The sequence below is a fragment of the Mugil cephalus genome, chromosome 23 (genome assembly GCF_022458985.1).
Source record: "Mugil cephalus isolate CIBA_MC_2020 chromosome 23, CIBA_Mcephalus_1.1, whole genome shotgun sequence".
In the NCBI taxonomy this organism is placed as follows: Eukaryota; Metazoa; Chordata; class Actinopteri; order Mugiliformes; family Mugilidae; genus Mugil; species Mugil cephalus.
This window is the reverse complement of record NC_061792.1, coordinates 15425474-15440929: the sequence shown is the minus strand read 5'-3', so window position 1 is coordinate 15440929 and position 15456 is coordinate 15425474. Positions and strand designations below refer to the sequence as shown.

Below are 15456 nucleotides of genomic sequence, written 5' to 3'. Positions count from 1 at the left end.
TCCACATGTATAAAGAAGATCTCAGGTGTTATGATATGATAAGCATTTGACATGTGAGTGTTACTGCCCTGAGTTTGGGTTATAAGACGTATTGTAGCTTGACAGGTTATTTGATTGCTGATTAAGTGATGATTTGAGGTATTAAGCTGGAGGTTGATACAAACCCACAGGTTAAAGGGTGAATATGTAAGTTTAGGTTTAGTCAGCTGTGCAGAAAGAGTTGTGGTTGGTTTATATGCACTAAATGTTAGTGTCTACAATTTTATTGACTTTAAAAAGTGTTTAAGATCTAATTTTCATGAGTGAATTATTGTATTTTCTTCAGGTTTCGTTAATTTCCCTTGTAATAATAAATTGTATATAATATAGTTGACTTTTCCTTTGTCGTTACATCACACCTGTTAGTAGCAGGAAACAGCCAAAGTGAGGTAAACGCTACATTTCTGTTTGTAACACACTCTCAGTTTGCAAAGATTAATACATTATCTAATACTGATGTTAACATTAGAATAGAGTTTCAGTTTGTTTATGCTAAAGAACTCGAGGCACTGTACATGTAAACTGTTCACAGATACTGTAAGGAAGTGACTCCTTAAGTATCTGTGAACAGTTAAACAGTGGTACACACTGATCTCATTTAAAAGAAATACATGAAATGTGAGAACAAGTGATTCAAAATATGTGAAGGCAGCGGATCATGATCATCTAGAGAATAAAATAGATATAGTAGAGTTGATGATGTAAAGAAGAAGTGATTTACCTGAGCTGTGAGATATAAGGCAGACACTGCAGGAAACTCCTCACTTCACTCTCTCCATGTGAGCAGCCTCTCAGCTTCACTGGTTTCTTCTCTGATTGGAGTTTCATCACTTCCAGGAGGATGGAGGTCTTTTTCTCTGAGAGGTCTATGAACCAGACTGTAGGAGCTAACTGGAAAACTGACTGTAATGATGGAAGGAGTCTCAGACCTGTTTTAGTCTCATAGTCCTTCACATGGGAGAACAGATCCAGCAGGAAGTTACTCTGATATTTCTTATTGTCATCACTCATGTATCCGTCCTCTAAAGGGAATGTTTGATATGTGCAGACTGATAACAGCTCCACTATCTTCTCTCCTGTCTGATTTTCTCTCTCTGCTGCTGCACAGAACAGATTCATCAAGAACCTGGTTTGTTGATGAAGATCTGAACTCTGAGGAACAAACCTGGAACAATAAGAAGGAAACATTTAGAGATGATTTGATGTCAGCTGCATATATACAACCACACACTACTGATGGACTCCATCTAGTACATGTCTGTCCTGGAGAGAATGAAATGACATTTTAAACACATGTTTCATCAGAGCAGCTCAACATTGTTTTTAGACTGTTACTGACTCACAACACAAACACTAATCCTGAGTGTGAAATGACTGTAAACTGATTGAATGGTCTCTGTCATTTGATTTGTTGGATGAATGGAGAGAGTAAAACACTAGATAGAAACTATCTACAAATATACAGACTGTGTTTTTATTAAGATGAAGTGGAGTTGCATCTAAATTCCTCCAAATTCTCTCCAAGTCATTTCTCCAAACTGTTGAGAAGAACCAACAGGAGACGTCTGATGTGTCGAGTGACTTTGTGCCACTACACTGTGTGAGAGTGGAGTTATTCATTGTGTTGTGGTTTGTCTCTTCACTGATGTAGATGGTGGTTGTGTAGTCGTCTCATCCAGATCAGTGTTATTGTTCATATTGTTTCTCTTATGAGTTGTTGATGTTGGCTGAGCTTCATGCTGTATTTATGTCATGATTCATTAATGTAACATCATGGAATGATCATGAACTGATGACAGATGTCACATATTAGCCAGAGATTCAATGAGGTAATAGAGTAAATGTCTGGTGTGACACCTCCAGCCACTGAGTGGGCTGGTTCACCCATTTCTCTGTCAGTCGGCTGGATGGACGTACAGACCTTATTTTTCAGGTTTTTCTACGTAACGTCACCATTCATCTCTTGGTAACGACTTTATGTGTCTACCTGAATAACGTTAGACGTTTCTCCTGCTTTCTGGCCGACACAAAATAAACACTGACTACAGGGGGATTGTATTTACCACCAGTGGTTTGTTTTGACCCAAATGGGGGCGTGGCTTAATTTTCTACTGTCTTCTATACGAGAGGTAATTAGTGACACAGACCTGCCCAGACACACAAGTAACAGGTGTGACAGCGTCAGACTGTGTTAACTTCTCACCAACCAAAGTTACTAGCGTCACCAGCCGCTAGTTAGCAGTTTGCTAGTGGATGTGCTACCAGTGCGTCTAGTGGACACGCCTCCACAGATAAAACCCCGTTGACTGGGTCCACATGTATAAAGAAGATCTCAGGTGTTATGATATGATAAGCATTTGACATGTGAGTGTTACTGCCCTGAGTTTGGGTTATAAGACGTATTGTAGCTTGACAGGTTATTTGATTGCTGATTAAGTGATGATTTGAGGTATGAAGCTGGAGGTTGATACAAACCCACAGGTTAAAGGGTGAATATGTAAGTTTAGGTTTAGTCAGCTGTGCAGAAAGAGTTGTGGTTGGTTTATATGCACTAAATGTTAGTGTGTACAATTTTATTGACTTTAAAAAAGTGTTTAAGATCTAATTTTCATGAGTGAATTATTGTATTTTCTTCAGGTTTCGTTAATTTCCCTTGTAATAATAAATTGTATATAATATAGTTGACTTTTCCTTTGTCGTTACATCACACCTGTTAGTAGCAGGAAACAGCCAAAGTGAGGTAAACGCTACATTTCTGTTTGTAACACACTCTCAGTTAGCAAAGATTAATACATTATCTAATACTGATGTTAACATTAGAATAGAGTTTCAGTTTGTTTATGCTAAAGAACTCGAGGCACTGTACAACTGTTCACAGATACTTAAGGAAGTGCTCCTTAAGTATCTGTGAACAGTTAAACAGTGGTACACACTGATCTCATTTAAAAGAAATACATGAAATGTGAGAACAAGTGATTCAAAATATGTGAAGGCAGCGGATCATGATCATCTAGAGAATAACATAGATATAGTAGAGTTGATGATGTAAAGAAGAAGTGATTTACCTGAGCTGTGAGATATAAGGCAGACACTGCAGGAAACTCCTCACTTCACTCTCTTCATGTGAGCAGCCTCTCAGCTCCACTGGTTTCTTCTCTGGTTGGAGTTTCATCACTTCCAGGAGGATGGAGGTCTTTCTCTTTGAGAGGTCTATGAACCAGACTGTAGGAGCAAACTGGAAAACTGACTGTAATGATGGAAGGAGTCTCAGACCTGTTTCAGTCTCATAGTCCTTCACATGGGAGAACAGATCCAGCAGGAAGTCACTACAATCTTCATCACTCATGTCATCGTCATTTAAAGGGAAAGTTTCATCTGTGCAGACTGATGATAACAGCTCCACTATCTTCTCTCCTGTCTGATTTTCTCTCTCTGCTGCTGCACAGAACAGATTCCCAAAGAAAGTAATTTGTTGTTGATGATCTGAACTCCAGGTATCAAACCTGGAACAATAAGAAGGAAACATGTAGAGATGATTTGATGTCAGTGTTATGACTTGGCTTGAGAGCTGTAACATGAAGTGTAAACAGATGACAGAGGTACATAAATAAATTAATTTCATTACAAAGAAAACAAAAAGACAACAGGTGAGACATGGTCAACTTCTGCAGCTGAAGAGTCTGAACCTTCGACCTCTTCAACAAATCAGCTTCATTTATATAGAACCTTTCATACAAATGAATTTCAAACCAAGGAGCTTCACACATAGAACAAACATAAAACAAGCCTGCACCACACAGCAGGGACAACACAGCAGGGACCACCCCGGCACAGGCATACAGAGGAGAACCACAACCATAGGCAGTGATCAGCCCCCCCATCCCGTCCCCACAGCATCATCACAGCTCCCAGAGAGGACGGTCCTCAGTGAGGAAACACTAGAGCTGGAGGAAAAGTTTAAACAACAACAATAACAACAATAATATGACATAAATAGATATAATAGAATTAAAAATAAAGTAAATAAAAACATATAAATGAATATACGCTGCATAGAGCAATAAAAACAATAAAAAACATAAATGTCAGGTGAGAAGGAGGTGCTGAGGTGAGGACCCAGATCCAGGACTGATTGAAGAGGCAGGGAGTTCAACAAAAAGTATTTAATCATTAACAAAAGGCGCTGGGCAAGGCAGGAAATACAAAATACAAAAATCAAAAAGAAATCATCCACATGGCATGGAATCTAGGATCGTAGCATGGAAAACAAGGAACATGGCGACATGGAAGAGACATTAAGGACGTGACCAGGAACAAAGTGAAGGCAGGGCTATAAATACACATGAGGGCTGAGGGACGACAAGACACAGGTGAGACGCATGACGACAATCAACCCACGTAAAATTAATGAATAACCAAGGCACAAGGAGGCACAAGACAGGAAACCCAGAACTTCACAAAATAAAACAGGAAACAGAACACATGACACAGACATGACAAAGCACAAGGAGACACGACAGACAGGAAACTAAGAAACTTGACAAAATAAAACAGGAAACAGCAAAATATGAGCCCAAAATAAAAGACAGACACAGAACCTTGACAATAAATAAATGGAGAGTTAGTCCAGCGTACTTCATTCAAGTTAAAATAGACATTTAAGACTGATTAAAAGCTAAGCTAAAAAGGTGGGTCTTAATAAAGTATCAACACTCTGTGCAGCCCTGGGTCCTCCCTCCCTCCACAGACGTGGGCCATAGAACTGACAGGATGCCTCACCATACTTCTTTGTGGTGACTCTAGGAAGCACTAAAAGGCCGCTACCAGAGGAGCTCAGGGCTGCAGGGGTCGATACGGTAAAAGCTGATCTGATAAATATGAGGGACCAAGACCATTAAGACATTTAGAAACCAATAAAAGAACCTTCAAATGGATCCTAGAACACACAGGGACCAGATGCAGCATCTTAAAACGGGGGTAATATGCTCTCTGTGTTTCTGGTCTTCATCAGCACACGTGCTGCTGAGTTTTGAAGGAATTGTGAAGGATTCATGTCTTTTATGTGAAGAGTTGATGGTGTAAAGAAGAAGTGATTTACCTGAGCTGTGAGATATAAGGCAGACACTGCAGGAAACTCCTCACTTCACTCTCTTCATGTGAGCAGACTATCAGCTCCACTGGTTTCTTCTCTGATTGGAGTTTCATCACTTCCAGGAGGATGGAGGTCTTTCTCTCTGAGAGGTCTATGAACCAGACTGTAGGAGACTGGAAAACTGACTGTAATGATGGAAGGAGTCTCAGACCTGTTTCAGTCTCATAGTCCTTCACATGGGAGAACAGATCCAGCAGGAAGTTATCATTCATGTATATCTCATCTAAAGGGAATGTTTTATCTGTGCAGACTGATGATAACAGCTCCACTATCTTCTCTCCTGTCTGATTTTCTCTCTCTGCTGCTGCACACAACAGATTCATCAAGAACCTGGTTTGTTGATGAAGATCTGAACTCTGAGGATCAAACCTGGAACAATAAGAAGGAAACATTTAGAGATGATTTGATGTCAGCTGCATAAATACAACCACACACTACTGATGGACTCCATCTAGTACATGTCTGTCCTGGAGAGAATGAAATGATGTTTTAAACACATGTTTCATCAGAGCAGCTCAACATTGTTTTTAGACTGTTACTGACTCACAACACAAACACTAATCCTGAGTGTGAAATGACTGTAAACTGATTGAATGGTCTCTGTCATTTGATTTGTTGGATGAATGGAGAGAGTAAAACACTAGATAGAAACTATCTACAAATATCCAGAGAGGATCAACTAACTCTACAGTCCATATCATGGACACTAGTAGCTTCACCTTCATCCTCATATATGACACACACATGAAATCACAGTTATGATCCACTACATCTGCAGGTGGAGACTCAAAGTGATGATGACTCCTTGGTCGGGCTGGTTCTACCTAATCTGGTGCCTGAGGTGGTTACAGACAGGTTGTCATCATACAGTCAATGGTTGTTATTTACCAGATGTGTGAAGGTGTTTCTTTTGTTCTAGCTCAGGGTTACCAGGCTCGGTTGACAGTAGGGCAAATGACCATATATGGTCACTTCCTCCAGTGCAGTCAAGAAGTGGTTTCCACCCAAACACTCAGCAAAGATCACTGTTCATCATGGAACATGTCATTACAGCAGATGTAGCTGATATATATCTTTCACTCCAAGCTACAAACCTTGAGAGGCCTGTTTAACACGCTGAATAATGACAACCATAACAAGAATAGCTACTTAATTAGAAGGATAAATAAATCATGACAGGACTCAAATTGTCTGTGTGCTCCTCCACCAGTGTTCTGTTGGTTCTCATCCTCATCTGTATGTTTGATTTAGTGTTTCACTCCAGTTTCATCACATCTTCATGGTTGGTAGACTTGAAAATGAACTGTACCACAGTCGTCACTATTATTAACAACTGTGTCTATGACACTGTTGTTGTTGCTGCTTAGTTCTCCTCCTACTGTACTTGGTACATTTGATATTCAGTAGTAGTAGTAAGCTGCAGCAGTTGTTGTTTTAATTGTACAGTAATAAGTTTATCTCCTCTATATCTGTCTAGATGCACTCAGGAAGTATTTACAGACGCCCTAACAGCTGCTGGAGAGGGACCTTCTGATACAACATCAACACTAACACCACTCTGTGAAGCATGAACGTTTAGCCAGTTGATGGTGGTCTCTGACACGCTGCTATGTTGTTGTTGTTGTTAGCTTATTATTATTATTATTATTGATGTTGAATGGACTGAATGGAACAACTTTGTTAGTGATTACAGTAAATGTTGCTATTTATCAAATAAAATGTTTATTTGTACAGTGTCTACTTTATATCCTTTATATCATTTATTAAGTGAAGAAACATGACACAACAAACCTAATGCGGTGGTGTGACAGTATGGGTTTACTCTAGGTCTGAATACAGATACAAGTCAGAAGTCATGCAGCAGCAGCATGAACCACACTGAAAGTCAGGTTGAAGCGATGAGTTGTGTAACTGCATGTTACAGCTGAAGTCATATTACTGAACAATACTACTAGTATTCATAGTTTATACTTCAGATGTGTTTATTACCTGATGTCCTGTAATTTATAAATCACTGAAGGATTTATATCTATATTTGCATGTGAGTTTGAGTCACTTTCAGGTGAATGAACAAGCACAGCACCCTGTCACCCTTAACTGTTTATCTGCAATAATCCATTATACTATCTATCTATCTATCTATCTATCTATCTATCTATCTATCTATCTATCTATCTATCTATCTATCTATCTATCTATCTATCTATATATCTATCTATCTATCTATCTATCTATCTATCTATCTTGTTCATATTGCTGTTAATCCTTTGACTCAATGTTCTGGAGGAAGAGACTGAAACACTGAACCTTTCTACTTAGTGAAGACACAACTGATTTTAAACCAAGAATCAACTAAAGATCATGATACTAATGTAAATAAAAAGAGCATTTTAAACTAATATCAACTACTTTAATTGATCTCTTGTTGGTTTGTTGAATCTGTAATAAAGACTGAGTTTGATAAACTGATCATACATGGATAGAAAATCTAAGACTTCAAGACAATAAGCAACTAAACCAGTCCAATAAATATAGTGGAGTAAAGAGAACAATGTTTCCCTCTGAAACAGACCAGGGAGGAAATGTAACTGAAAGATGAGTCCATGAAGAGAAAGTCACAATGAGGAAATATATTAGTGATGAGAAAGAAACAGCACAGGAATATTTAAAAGAGCTCAATGATGTTAGAATGAATGGAGCTTGAAATATTTCCACACCTTGTTTTCAGAGCACATCTCTTCTTGTGTAGAGTTGATGATGTAAAGAAGAAGTGATTTACCTGAGCTGTGAGATATAAGGCAGACACTGCAGGAAACTCCTCACTTCACTCTCTCCATGTGACCAGACTCTCAGCTCCACTGGTTTCTTCTCTGATTGGAGTTTCATCACTTCCAGGAGGATGGAGGTCTTTCTCTCTGAGAGGTCTATGAACCAGACTGTAGGAGACTGGAAAACTGACTGTAATGATGGAAGGAGTCTCAGACCTGTTTTAGTCTCATAGTCCTTCACATGGGAGAACAGATCCAGCAGGAAGTCACCATGAGATTTATAATCCATGTATATGTAATTAAGAGGGAATTCATTTCTGTTTAACACTGATGATAACAGCTCCACTATCTTCTCTCCTGTCTGATTTTCTCTCTCTGCTGCTGCACAGAACAGATTCATCAAGAACCTGGTTTCTTCATGAAGATATAAACTCTGACGATAGAACCTGGAACAATAAGAAGGAAACATTTAGAGATGATTTGATGTCAGCTGCATAAATACAACCACACACTACTGATGGACTCCATCTAGTACATGTCTGTCCTGGAGAGAATGAAATGACATTTTAAACACATGTTTCATCAGAGCAGCTCAACATTGTTTTTAGTCTGTTACTGACTCACAACAGTACTGGGTCCACATGTAACAAGAAGATTTCATGTGATATGATATCATAACCGTTTCATATGTGAGTGTTACTGCCCTGAGTTTGGGTTATAAGATGTATTGTAACATTAACAGGTAACAGGTTATTGATCACAGGTATTAAGCTGGAGGTTGATTCAAACCCACAGGTTAAAGGGTGAATATGTAAGTTTAGGTTTAGTCAGCTGTGCAGAAACAGTTGTGGTTGGTTCATTTGCACTAAAGGTTCATGTCTACAATTTCAAAAGAGATATGAAAAAGAGTTTTGTTTTTTAGATTAAATTTTCAGAAGTGAATTATCGTATTTTCCTTTAAGTTTCATTAATTTCCCTTGTAATAATAAATTGTATATAATATAGTTGACTTTTCCTTTGTCGTTACATCACACCTGTTAGTAGCAGGAAAAAGCCAAAGTGAGGTAAACGCTACATTTCTGTTTGTAACACAATCTCAGTTAGCAAAGATTAATACATTATCTAATACTGACGTTTAACATTAGAATAGAGTTTCAGTTTGTTTATGCTAAAGAACTCGAGGCACTGTACAACTGTTCACAGATAGTTTGGGGGTGCTACACTGATCTTACTTGAAAGAAGTACATGAAATGAGAGAAAAAACGACTCAACAATTTTACCTCTACCCCTACCCCGCTCACGTACCCCTCTCCCCATTCCCTGATGCAAGTCTCTAGTTTTTCACATTTGTAAAGTGTACTTATTATGTGCTTGTGTTGCTGAGGTTTTTTTCATGTTCCCACACTGTACTCCTCGAGGAGCATAGTATGGGGGTTGTTTTTATTCTCCTCACGTCACTCTGCATCTCTCTTTTCCATCCCTGTCTTCCTGTCCTGTCTACCCCCATTTTGTCAAAGTGTATGTATGTTTTATATGTATGGACGGGTTGATGGCTAATTTCACTGGTACTTGTACTAGTGACAATAAAGGGTTTTTTGATTGATTCAAAATATGTGAAGGCAGTGGATCATGATCATCTAGAGAATAAAATAGATATAGTAGAGTTGATGATGTAAAGAAGAAGTGATTTACCTGAGCTGTGAGATATAAGGCAGACACTGCAGGAAACTCCTCACTTCACTCTCTCCATGTGAGCAGCCTCTCAGCTCCACTGGTTTCTTCTCTGGTTGGAGTTTCATCACTTCCAGGAGGATGGAGGTCTTTCTCTCTGAGAGGTCTATGGACCAGACTGTAGGAGACTGGAAAACTGACTGGAATGATGGAAGGAGTCTCAGACCTGTTTTAGTCTCATAGTCCTTCACATGGGAGAACAGATCCAGCAGGAAGTCACTACGATACATTAGATTGTCATCATCCATATAATCTTCATCTAAAGGGAATGTTTGATATGTGCAGACTGATGATAACAGCTCCACTATCTTCTCTCCTGTCTGATTTTCTCTCTCTGCTGCTGCACAGAACAGATTCATTAAGAACCTGGTTTTTTGATGAAGATCTGACCTCCAAGGATCAAACCTGGAACAATAAGAAGGAAACATTTAGAGATGATTTGATGTCAGCTGCATATATACAACCACACACTACTGATGGACTCCATCTAGTACATGTCTGTCCTGGAGAGAATGAAATGACATTTTAAACACATGTTTCATCAGAGCAGCTCAACATTGTTTTTAGACTGTTACTGACTCACAACACAAACACTAATCCTGAGTGTGAAATGACTGTAAACTGATTGAATGGTCTCTGTCATTTGATTTGTTGGATGAATGGAGAGAGTAAAACACTAGATAGAAACTATCTACAAATATCCAGAGAGTGTTTTTATTAAGATGAAGTGGAGTTGCATCTAAATTCCTCCAAATTCTCTCCAAGTCATTTCTCCAAACTGTTGAGAAGAACCAACAGGAGACGTCTGATGTGTCGAGTGACTTTGTGCCACTACACTGTGTGAGAGTGGAGTTATTCATTGTGTTGTAGTTTGTCTCTTCACTGATGTAGATGGTGGTTGTGTAGTCGTCTCATCCAGATCAGTGTTTTTGTTCATGTTGTTTCTCTTATGAGTTGTTGATGTTGGCTGAGCTTCATGCTGTATTTATGTCATGATTCATTAATGTAACATCATGGAATGATCATGAACTGATGACAGATGTCACATATTAGCCAGAGATTCAATGAGGTAATAGAGTAAATGTCTGGTGTGACACCTCCAGCCACTGAGTGGGCTGGTTCACCCATTTCTCTGTCGGTCGGCTGGATGGACGTACAGACCTTATTTTTTCAGGTTTTTCTACGTAACGTCACCATTCATCTCTTGGTAACGACTTTATGTGTCCACCTGACTAACGTTAGACATTTCTCCTGCTTTATGGCTGACACAAAATAAACACTGACTACAGGGGGATTGTATTTACCACCAGTGGTTTGTTTTGACCCAAATGGGGGCGTGGCTTAATTTTCTATTGTCTTCTATACGAGAGGTAATTAGTGACACAGACCTGCCCAGACACACAAGTAACAGGTGTGACAGCGTCAGACTGTGTTAACTTCTCACCAACCAAAGTTACTAGCGTCACCAGCCGCTAGTTAGCAGTTTGCTAGTGGATGTGCTACCAGTGCGTCTAGTGGACACGCCTCCACAGATAAAACCCCGTTGACTGGGTCCACATGTATAAAGAAGATCTCAGGTGTTATGATATGATAAGCATTTGACATGTGAGTGTTACTGCCCTGAGTTTGGGTTATAAGACGTATTGTAGCTTGACAGGTTATTTGATTGCTGATTAAGTGATGATTTGAGGTATGAAGCTGGAGGTTGATACAAACCCACAGGTTAAAGGGTGAATATGTAAGTTTAGGTTTAGTCAGCTGTGCAGAAAGAGTTGTGGTTGGTTTATATGCACTAAATGTTATTGTGTACAATTTTATTGACTTTAAAAAAGTGTTTAAGACTTAATTTTCATGAGTGAATTATTGTATTTTCTTTAGGTTTCATTAATTTCCCCTGTAATAATAAATTGTATATAATATAGTTGACTTTTCCTTTGTCGTTACATCACACCTGTTAGTAGCAGGAAACAGCCAAAGTGAGGTAAACGCTACATTTCTGTTTGTAACACACTCTCAGTTAGCAAAGATTAATACATTATCTAATACTGACGTTTAACATTAGAATAGAGTTTCAGTTTGTTTATGCTAAAGAACTCGAGGCACTGTACAACTGTTCACAGATACTTAAGGAAGTGCTCCTTAAGTATCTGTGAACAGTTACACAGTGGTACACACTGATCTCATTTGAAAGAAATACATGAAATGTGAGAACAAGCGATTCAGAATATGTGAAGGCAGTGGATCATGATCATCTAGAGAATAAAATAGATATAGTAGAGTTGATGATGTAAAGAAGAAGTGATTTACCTGAGCTGTGAGATATAAGGCAGACACTGCAGGAAACTCCTCACTTCACTCTCTCCATGTGAGCAGCCTCTCAGCTCCACTGGTTTCTTCTCTGATTGGAGTTTCATCACTTCCAGGAGGATGGAGGTCTTTCTCTCTGAGAGGTCTATGTACCAGACTGTAGGAGACTGGAAAACTGACTGGAATGATGGAAGGAGTCTCAGACCTGTTTCAGTCTCATAGTCCTTCACATGGGAGAACAGATCCAGCAGGAAGTTACTACGATATTCATCATCCATGTCATCGTCATTTAAAGGGAAAGTTCCATCTGTGCAGACTGATGATAACAGCTCCACTATCTCCTCTCCTGTCTGATTTTCTCTCTCTGCTGCTGCACAGAACAGATTCCCAAAGAAAGAGATTTCTTGTTTATGATCTGAACTCTGAGGATCAAACCTGGAACAACAAGGAGGAAACATTTAGAGATGATTTGATGTCAGTGTTACGACTTGGCTCCTCAGTGAGGAAACACTAGAGCGGGAGGAAAAGTTTAAACAACAACAATAACAACAATACAAAATAAAATAAATAAAATAGAATTAAAAATAAACAAATAACATAAACAAGTAAATAAACATATACATGAATATAAGATAGATAGAGCAATAAAAACAATAAAAAACATAAATGTCAGGTGAGGAGGTGGTGCTGAGGTGAGGACCCAGATCCAGGACTGATTGAAGAGACAGGGAGTTCAGCAAAAAGTATTTAATCATTAACAAAAGGCGCTGGGCAAGGCAGGAAATACAAAATACAAAAATCAAAAAGAAATCATCCACATGGCATGGAATCTAGGATCGTGGCATAGAAAACAAGAACATGGCGACATGGAAGAGACATTAAGGACGTGACCAGGAACAAAGTGAAGGCAGGGCTATAAATACACCTGAGGGCTGAGGGACGACAAGACACAGGTGAGACGCATGACGACAATCAACCCAGGTAAAATTAATGAATAACCAAGGGACAAGGAGGCACAAGACAGGAAACCCAGAACTTCACAAAATAAAACAGGAAACAGAACACATGACACAGACATGTCAAAGCACAAGGAGACACGACAGATAGGAAACTAAGAAACTTGACAAAATAAAACAGGAAACAGCAAAATATGAGCCCAAAATAAAAGACAGACACAGAACCTTGACGATAAATAAATGGAGAGTTAGTCCAGCGTACTTCATTCAAGTTAAAACAGACATTTAAGACTGATTAAAAGCTAAGCTAAAAAGGTGGGTCTTAATAAAGTATCAACACTCTGTGCAGCCCTGGGTCCTCCCTCCCTCCACAGACGTGGGCCATAGAACTGACAGGATGCCTCACCATACTTCTTTGTCTTGACTCTAGGAAGCACTAAAAGGCAGCTACCAGAGGAGCTCAGGGCTGCAGGGGTCGATACGGTAAAAGCTGATCTGATAAATATGAGGGACCAAGACCATTAACACATTTAGAAACCAATAAAAGAACCTTCAAATGGATCCTGGAACACACAGGGAGCCCATGCAGCATCTTAAAACTGGGGTAATATAATCTCTGTGTTTCTGGTCTTCATCAGCACACGTGCTGCTGAGTTTTGAAGGAATTGTAAAGGATTCATGTTTTTTATGTGAAGAGTTGATGATGTAAAGAAGAAGTGATTTACCTGAGCTGTGAGATATAAGGCAGACACTGCAGGAAACTCCTCACTTCACTCTCTCCATGTGAGCAGCCTCTCAGCTCCACTGGTTTCTTCTCTGATTGGAGTTTCATCACTTCCAGGAGGATGGAGGTCTTTCTCTCTGAGAGGTCTATGGACCAGACTGTAGGAGACTGGAAAACTGACTGTAATGATGGAAGGAGTCTCAGACCTGTTTCAGTCTCATAGTCCTTCACATGGGAGCACAGATCCAGCAGGAAGTCATTACGATATTTCTTATCGTCATCACTCATGTATCTCTCATCTAAAGGGAATGTTTGATATGTGCAGACTGATGATAACAGCTCCACTATCTTCTCTTTTGTCTGATTTTCTCTCTCTGCTGCTGCACAGAACAGATTCAACAAGAACCTGGTTTGTTGATGAAGATCTGAACACCAAGGAAAAAACCTGGAACAATAAGAAGGAAACATTTAGAGATGATTTGATGTCAGCTGCATAAATACAACCACACACTACTGATGGACTCCATCTAGTACATGTCTGTCCTGGAGAGAATGAAATGACATTTTAAACACATGTTTCATCAGAGCAGCTCAACATTGTTTTTAGTCTGTTACTGACTCACAACACAAACACTAATCCTGAGTGTGAAATGACTGTAAACTGATTGAATTGTCTCTGTCATTTGATTTGTTGGATGAATGGAGAGAGTAAAACACTAGATAGAAACTATCTACAAATATCCAGAGAGGATCAACTAACTCTACAGTCCATATCATGGACACTAGTAGCTTCACATTTATCCTCGTATGACACACACATGATATCACAGTTATGATCCACTACACCTGCAGGTGGAGACTCAAAGTGATGATGACTCCTTGGTCGGGCTGGTTCTACCTAATCTGGTGCCTGAGGTGGTTACAGACAGGTTGTCATCATACAGTCAATGGTTGTTATTTACCAGATGTGTGACAGTGTTTCTTTTGTTCTAGCTCATGGTTACCAGGCTAGGTTGACAGTAGGGCAAATGACCATATATGGTCACTTCCTCCAGTGCAGTCAAGAAGTGGTTTCCACCCAAACACTCAGCAAAGATCACTGTTCATCATGGAACACGTCATTACAGCAGATGTAGCTGATATATATCTTTCACTCCAAGCTACAAACCTTGAGAGCCCTGTTTAACACGCTGAATAATGACAACCATAACAAGAATAGCTACTTAATTAGAAGGATAAATAAATCATGACATGACTCAAATTGTCTGTGTGCTCCTCCACCAGTGTTCTGTTGGTTCTCATCCTCACCTGTATGTTTGATTTAGTGTTTCACTCCACACTGTAACGAATTGCTGTTAATTTACAGCAGAATTCCACTATACTGTTTTCCTAAAATACAGCACTTTAATGATTCTAATCATTCATCGAAACCATCTAAAAAGCAGGATCATGTTGTATTATTTGCATCGTGGGAAATTTAACCTGAAGTACACATGGGAAGCTGTATCTGTTCCTCTCTCTATCCATCCCCATCTAGCAAATTGTTTGGTGAGTAGCAGTTTTATAACATTCGGAAATTGCTGCAAAGTACACACACTCACGACACACACACACACACACACACACATATATAGGCAATGTTTTCAGTTTGTTTTCATCAGCCTACTGAATATGTGCATGCCATGACTGAATGATTCAGTAGCTAGCTAAATTTTCTGATTAGCTAGCTACTGACGATCGATGATTCCCAGAACTCTAACCTGTGGGCACACATATTTT

The 15456-nt window shown here is 39.3% G+C and overlaps 1 protein-coding gene across 12 annotated transcripts in view; it reads right to left on the bottom strand.

The window, feature by feature from the left end:
- The window catches only part of LOC125000627, a 45322-nt gene that overhangs the window by 5544 nt on the left and 24322 nt on the right, over positions 1-15456 (bottom strand). For 7 of the 12 annotated variants that reach the window (XM_047576173.1, XM_047576175.1, XM_047576174.1 and 4 more), the window contains 7 exons: positions 13679-14122; positions 11998-12432; positions 9652-10095; positions 7971-8405; positions 5138-5560; positions 3105-3365; positions 761-1204 (listed from right to left, as the gene is read on the bottom strand). In XM_047576173.1, the coding sequence (XP_047432129.1) occupies positions 761-1204; positions 3105-3365; positions 5138-5560; positions 7971-8405; positions 9652-10095; positions 11998-12432; positions 13679-14122 (2886 nt within the window). The remainder of the gene's footprint in view (positions 1-760; positions 1205-3104; positions 3366-5137; positions 5561-7970; positions 8406-9651; positions 10096-11997; positions 12433-13678; positions 14123-15456) is intronic. The other 5 variants (XM_047576178.1, XM_047576179.1, XM_047576176.1 and 2 more) reach the window with 4 other exon arrangements.